Genomic DNA, 7,785 nt, shown 5'->3' with positions numbered 1-7,785 from the left:
AATAAAAACAGGCCTAGGCATCCTATTATGGCCCAAAATGGTACAATAGGAGCTATGAAGTCAACACACCAGGCTGGTTCAAAATTTAAACAATGAATTTTTAACTTTTAATGATACCATTGCATTGAAAGATGGAATAACTGTAACAACTAGGATGAAAAGGACTGTTTTCAACTGTTCAGGGCAAAATATGAGCATTTTGCAGTTGATTCTGGGTTTTTATTTTTATTTGCAAATCAGAAAAAAATGAAGCGGCGAATCCGTTAACCAAGAAAATAAATTGGTGTGGCCTTAAGTTTTTTTTTAATTCTTTTGTAAACAATTTTTCTTAGAAAAAAAAACAATTATACATGGCACTGGCACAGTAATGCAATAAGTAACTAGGAAGTTAAGAATCAGAAAACATTGATAAAATATGCAATTAATAAAGAATTGCGCAGAACCCGTAGAAACTTAACAGTAATAAAAACAATGCATAATCATCATCATTGACGTCATAAGAGATATTAACAAATTGAATGTAGTTAAGTAACAGATAGCAAAATATAATATATCCTAAATAACAAAATCTACATACTGAGTTGTAGATATATGAAATTCAAAGTAAATCAAAGGAAGAAAACAGTTTTCAAAACAGCCAGTTTGATAATAAGGCCACACCAATTTAATTTGTTGGTTCTCGGATTTTTTCAGAAAAAATATAAAGCGACAGCTGCAGGGCGAAAAAAAAATAAAAATAAAAACAGGTCTAGGCATCCTATTATAGCCCCAAATGCTACAATATGAGCCATGAAGTCAACAAAAAAGGCTGGGTTAAAATTTAAAGTATAAATTTTGAACTTTTAATCAAACCACTGCATTGATAGATGGAAAAAACTGTAACAACTAGGAAGAAAAGGAATTTCCTCAAAAGTTGGGGGCAAAATATGAGCATTTTTTAGTTGATTCAGAACCAGAATCTTTTTTTTTTTGCAAATCAGAAAAAAATGAAGAGGCGAATCCGAGAACCAACAAATTAAATTGGTGGGGCCTAAATACAAATCAAACAAGGTACAAAAATATGGATGAGACATTATCAATAAATATCATTTTGGCTCAAAGCATCCACCTTTAACCTGCCATTACCAGGCTGAAAAATATCAGCAACTTGCAGGCTTAAAAATACAAATTTAAATCAAAGCTGCCAACTACGAATTGCAGGACAGAAAATAACTAATATAAATAATTTCATTTAAAAAATATGTATTTTTACCATAACCAAATGCAGTGTCATGAAAGTTTGTCATCTTACCACAAAGTTTATCGGCCTGTTGGGGGTTTGATGTGTACATCGGGTTTGGAAGAAGTCTTGTTGCCTTTGGTGGATTGCGAAGCTTCTTTACATGTTCCGTTGTGTCAGGTCTAGAGTCATCTGAAGCCTGTTGGTGAACGTTTGTTGTTGTGCTGAGATAGGTTTCATTCTCACACATGTTTGTAACAGCGTAAGGTTCAATGTCACCATCATCAGTCGCTTTACTGTCTGTGTTTGCAGGATTGCGGAGCTTGTGTACGGTAGTATCATGCGTGGAGTCATCTGAAGCCTTTTGGCGCATGTTTATTGTTCTGCTGAGATAGGCCATGTGATCGGACATGTTTGCAACAGCGTAAGGTTCAATGTCACCATTGTCAGTCACTTTACTTCTTCCTTTTTTAATGATTTTAAAAGTATAAGGTTTGATGGGTCTGTGCCTAGTCTCATTATAACCTTTATCTTGTGTTGTGTGGGGCTGAGATTTGTTAGCCTTTCTGTTGGAGTTGAAATTCATAGTCACTGTACTGTCTGCTTGCATGACGTGCTGTTCTTCTGCAGAGTTTCCAGTAGTGTTACCATCTTCTTCATTTTCCATTGAGGCCGTGTACATGGCAGAGTTTTCAGCATGGATCAGATCAGATGCAGAATATACTTCAGCAACCGCTGGGGTGGGGATATCGTTATTATCTGCCATATAATAATGCTCATTTGTGGTTGTATGTTCGACTTCATTGCCGGCTACATATGTAGCCTCCAACATGTCTTCTCCTTGACTACTGGGAGCCATATAATAATGCTCATCTGTGGTTGTATGTTCGACTTCATTGCCAGCTACATATGTAGCCTCCAACATGTCTTCTCCTTGACTACTGGGAGCTATATAATAATGCTCATCTGTGGTTGTATGTTCGACTTCATTGCCAGCTACATATGTAGCCCCCAACATGTCTTCTCCTTGACTTCTAGGAGCTATATAATAATATAATGCTCATCTGTGGTTGTATGTTCGACTTCATCGCCGGCTATATATGTAGCCCTCAACATGTCTTCCCCTTGACTACTGGGAGCCATATAATAATGCTCATCTGTGGTTGTATGTTCGACTTCATCGCCGACTACATATGTAGCCTCCAACATGTCTTCTCCTTGATGACTAATACAATAGTTTTGGCTATATGTTGACATTCTTGCTGGCTCTGCGGCACTTTTTGTGTGTAGCGCATCCTGATCAGAGTGTAGATTATCTTCATTTTGCCCTGGGCTTGTCAACTCCTTTGGATCATATTTAATTTTTGGATTGTTGTTCGGGCCATGCACTGGGTATATGCAGGTTAGTGCAGGTAAAACTGGAGATGTGCAGGTATTTCTGATGCCTACCTGCACCTAACCTGCACTGGTCCATGTACTGGGTATATGCAGGTTAGTGCAGGTAAAATTGGAGCTGTGCAGGTATTTCTCATGTCTACCTGCACCTAACCTGCACTGGTCCATGTACTGGGTATATGCAGGTTAGTGCAGGTAAAATTGGAGCTGTGCAGATATTTCTCATGTCTACCTGCACCTAACCTGCACTGGTCCATGTACTGGGTATATGCATGTTAGTGCAGGTAATTAAAGTTGGAGCTGTGCGGGTATTTCTCACCAATATCTACCTGCACCTAACCTGCACTGGGCCATGACAAAACCCAGACCTTAGGGGACATACATGTACATGTACATGTACAGGTCCACAGTCAAAATTAAAAATCATTTCTTCATGACCCTTGGTACTGCATTAGATTGTTATAAAATTATAGTTGGGAGAAAAACAGGTCTGACACAGCTCTGTATAAGGCAGACTAATCATAGGATTGAGAATTGTTAATATACATGTTTCATGTACATAAAGTAAAAAATGGCTATATATATTGACAGTAACTATACATCTCACTCAAGGACAAACTCAGAGACCTGTTTCAACTTTCCATGCAGGCTACAATGTAGGCTAGCCTTGGAAGCTACTGGGCCTTGTTAGCTGTACTACAAATATTCTGCAGATAATAAACAAAACATCTCAGACTGCTGTTTATTAATGCTATTCACAATTTCCAACCCAGGGCCCAGCCGGGCAGCTTTTGGAAATGAAAAGCTACTGTACCATAAAAAGACAAAGACAACAAAACACGCAAAAATGTTCTTAAAATTATTGTGAGCAATATTTATGTGTATTTTGAATGGTTAATTTCTTGCCCATGCAAACAGTCCTGAGCCAGGTCCCAGTTTGGAAATGTCAGGTTACCATAAGCTGCACTATTATAATAGCACAACTGTTTCTCCTTATAGCTTTCCTAGTCTCTAGACGTTTTTGTAGCAGAGAGAGGAAGGTGTTTAGATCAAGCAAGAGAGCCAGGGCAAAACACAGATGATATTGTACCTGATTGAGGATTGGCGAAATATTGTGGTCCTGTTTGTGGGTACATACATGTATTTTCCTTTGGTGCTGGTCAAAGTTGTTTTTACTCGAGTGCCAATTGATAATGTCTTCACTCGGCTTTTCATGGGTACAATTACTGTCTCAGCAAGCTCAGATATATTAGGCCTGTTGTTATAGCTTGGCTTAAGGTACATGTAGTGCCTAGAATGAGGGATTCTGTAGATTTAGTATTGATTAGTTTGAAATGAAATATTAGACAACACTCGACATGTCACACTGTTCCTACTACTACTACTAAGGACCTCATCATGACTCCACACTAACCGTTAAATTCAGCCTTGAAAGCTGGAAATACTGGCAGTCTTGGAGACTTTTCCTGGCAGAAATTCTGGTCAGGAGAAACAAGTTCTCTCCAGTCGGCTGTGGGAGAATTTTAAGGTGTGGTGCTCCCGGCTCAGTGGTAGACTAATAAATAGATTAAGAACTGCTGGTGGCACGGACTTACTGAGCTTATGTCTTTCATCTCATCTGATTTTGATGTGTTATGAGTTGATTGGATGGCCCACGCCAATACATTTCCTTGGTTCTTGGTACATGTAGTACCTGTCCTTGGTGCTGAACTCCTGGTTATACTAATGCATTTCCTCATTTCTTTATAAATACCAACAACTAGGTCTGGAGATTAAATTAGTACGGCCTAATCCAAAGGTGTAAAATTTGTGCAACGTGTCATTCCCTGATCCAGCTGCTATGTTGGGGTGAGATCCTGGCAACCTATAGGATCATGGTATTCTGTAATCAGACAATGTACAAAAATGTACAAGGATCTTTCATCTTTACCACGAATTTTACAGAAGATTCATTTTTATGTCTAGCTTATGCCATGTTGGCACAATGTCAGAGAACCATTAGGAAATGCAAATTAGTGTAAGGCCATGTTGATTTGATTATATGGATGACGTCCGCGCGCGCATGAATTTTCGGCCGTTTCCAAAAAAAAAAGTTTTCAACCATACTGTAAATCGTACAAAACAGTTGCGAAATGAGCAAAAATATACCGTAAGTTACAAAAAAAATAATAAAAAATGTCGTACAATGCCAAAATCAAACGGAAAAAGACGAAATTGCAAAGAAATGAACTTGAAGACTAGATTATTCGCCAAACCATATTCTGTCCCATTTGTTCAACCTTCATGACCACGTACATTTCATAATGAAAACAACTTTTTTTTTGCAAAACTTTTTTTTATTTGCACGTGCGCATCAATTTTTGGGCTCCCGGAGGATGTCATCCATATAATCAAATCAACATGGCCTAACCTTCCAATAAAAGCCATTCCTTCTTAATAAAGTCTGGTTTGTTTCATTCTTACTATATACTAGTTCTTAATTACTAGCTAGACATCTTACCTAGAGAAAACCTTTAGTCAAATATGTTGGAGGACACAAGTCATATTTATTAGAAGGTAGTTTTATTTGTCACATTTCTTGACAAAGTTGGACATCTGAAACTCTTCAAAATATTATCCATTGCAAAATTTCCTTATATCGTCAAAATATTTGGAAACAGTATCCTTCATACATCTCGGAGTCTTTTTCCTCTGAAGAACTTTAATCATCAATACAACATTGCAGGCTGAAACAGCCTGAATTGTGTTGTAAATTACATGTACATTCATATTAACAATAACAATTGTAACATTTTAGCGTTAAAAGATTAAGTGTTAAAAGAAGTATATCCGATAATGACGTATTGTATAAAATGTCGATAACACATTAAAATATAGACAATAATTGATTGGAACAACTTTAGGATACAAGTACAAGGAGGCAATAAAATTTTTTTATAAAAGTCTATAGTGTCCTTCAGATTTTTCAAAAGTCTATAGTGTCCCTCATTGCTGCAAGATGTTGAGTGATCTGGGGATAAATGATTGTCTATGTCTCTCTGTACGGCTAAGTGGGATCTTGTAGCTGGAAGTCTGACGGCGTAGTTGGTAGGTTGTCCGTCTACCCGGCTCAAGGAACTGCTGGCAAGGGTGAGTGTCATCCGCCATCACCCTCCTGAGTTCACGTACGGATGCCTCTGCTGTACATTTGCTCTACAACCAATCATGTATTCACTACAGACTTTTCATTGATCGTGCTAGCACCTCCTTTCAACTTGGGAGGCTGTGATCAACCAAAAAGTTACATACATGTATTCCTCAATTTATTTCACAGATAAAGAATTATAGAATAATAAAATCTTAAACTATTTAGTGCTCTGTAGTCTTTGAAATCATACTTTTATATTGTGCATCATATTGTATCTGTAAACTGAAGGGAGACATCCAAGTTTTATCTCTCAACCATCATTGTCTAGGCAAAAGGGGCCTAATGCCACTGAAGGAAACATTTCAGATCTGCAAACTAAACATAATGGCTAGTTTTGCTTTTGTGGTGTGATAATATTATCATTATTTTATCATAACGATTCACTTGGTACCTGTTTCATGATAATATACATGATATGACATGATGCTAATATTACTAAAAGTTATAATTTTTTGATGCTCAAAAGAATTTATAGTTGTACAACTCAGTATAGCCACTGCTTGTAATTTTTCCTGCTAACTACTTTGGACTCTTATGAGACATGTAGTTTAGATTTCAAAACTACTGTTTGCAGTTGTATCAGATGCTGATTTGGATTCATTAACATCTCTTTTCCTTAAAGTTTCTACTCGTCTCCAACAACTGGTCAGAAATTGTCCCAGGTATTATCCCCTGGAACAGCAGCTGCTGTACCTCCAACAGAACCATGTTTTCCACTGCGTGGCTCACTTTGCAATTCTGATGAGGCCTTTTCCTGACCATATGCTTCAGCATATGATGTCACAAAGCGGTCTTGATCGCCACTTCTGTGTGAAAGATCATGTTTCTGGTTAGGTGGAGGCTCTGAACGACCAGGCCTGTGTGGGTAGTGGTCATCCCTAGCTTCCACATAACTCTGAGAGTTCTCAGCAGACTTCTTTACATTCTGATCGTGGGGCAGTCCTGCATGACCAGACCTGTTGGGGTTGTAACCTTCATGACTATGCTGCTTTGTACCTTTTGGAGGAAGGCGGATGCTAGCACTGTCAGCCAAGCCACCAGGTTTGCTTCTGGTCTGCTCAGAGCCCCTGTGGACATTGCGAACTCCCTCCACGTGCCTGTCCTGTGATGTTTCACTTGTCTTCTCCCTGTGCTTCCCTTGTGTTGTGTGTCCAGACGAGACAGAAGTTGATTGTACTGTGTGTCTGGGGGCTTCAGTAGTGTGCCTGTGGTCTTCAGTAGTGTGCCTGTGGTCTTCAGTAGTGTGACTGTGGGCTTCAGTAGTGTGCCTGTGGGCTTCAGTAGTGTGCCTGTGGGCTTCAGTAGTGTGCCTGTGGGCTTCAGTAGGGTGCCTGTGGGATTCAGTAGGGTGCCTGTGGGCTTCAGTAGTGTGCCTGTGGGCTTCAGTAGTGTGCCTGTGGGCTGCTTCAGTAGTGTGCCTGTGGGCTTCAGTAGTGTGTCTCTGCTCTCCTTGGTTACTATAATGATGACTTGTACTGCCTTCTCCAACCCTACTTGTGGCACTTCCATAAGTTGTGCTGCCTTTTCCCACCAACTCAACAGCATGTAAGTACCTAATTATATAAGAAAAAGACATTGTCAAGAATATTAAGAGTTTGACCTACTGTAGATCTAGGAAGGAGCTTTGAATATCACGACAGCTAATTTAATTAAGATCTTAATATGCTTGATTGATATGAGTGAAGATTGAAAGAAACAGAAACAATTATATAGGACACAAAACCACTTACCTGTGGTTCCATGCTTTTGTATGTATGTTGTACTCAATGTGATTTGTATTTTAATTACTTGATATGAAATGTTTAGGCCACACCAATTTAATTTCTTGGTCAACGGATTTTTTCTGGGAAAAAAATGGAGCGGGCGGGTGAAAAGAAAATGAAAATAAAAACAGGCCTAGGCATCCTATTATGGCCCCAAATGGTACGATTATATAGGAGCCATGAAGTCTACACACCAGGCTGGTTTAAAATTTAAATCTCGC

General features: G+C 38.7%; 1 protein-coding gene across 1 annotated transcript; it reads right to left on the bottom strand.

Annotated features, from left to right (window-relative positions):
* Nucleotides 1-5,379: 5,379 nt before the first annotated feature.
* LOC109476775 lies at nt 5,380-7,347 on the bottom strand. The gene has a single exon (XM_019777794.1). The coding sequence runs from the start codon at nt 7,344-7,346 to the stop codon at nt 6,720-6,722; it is 627 nt and encodes a 208-aa protein (XP_019633353.1). The 5' UTR covers nt 7,347; the 3' UTR covers nt 5,380-6,719.
* Nucleotides 7,348-7,785: the final 438 nt, after the last annotated feature.

This window comes from Branchiostoma belcheri, unplaced genomic scaffold, assembly GCF_001625305.1.
Source record: "Branchiostoma belcheri isolate BF01 breed outbred unplaced genomic scaffold, Haploidv18h27 scaffold39, whole genome shotgun sequence".
Taxonomy (NCBI): Eukaryota; Metazoa; Chordata; class Leptocardii; order Amphioxiformes; family Branchiostomatidae; genus Branchiostoma; species Branchiostoma belcheri.
This window is presented reverse-complemented; position numbering and strand designations above follow the sequence as displayed.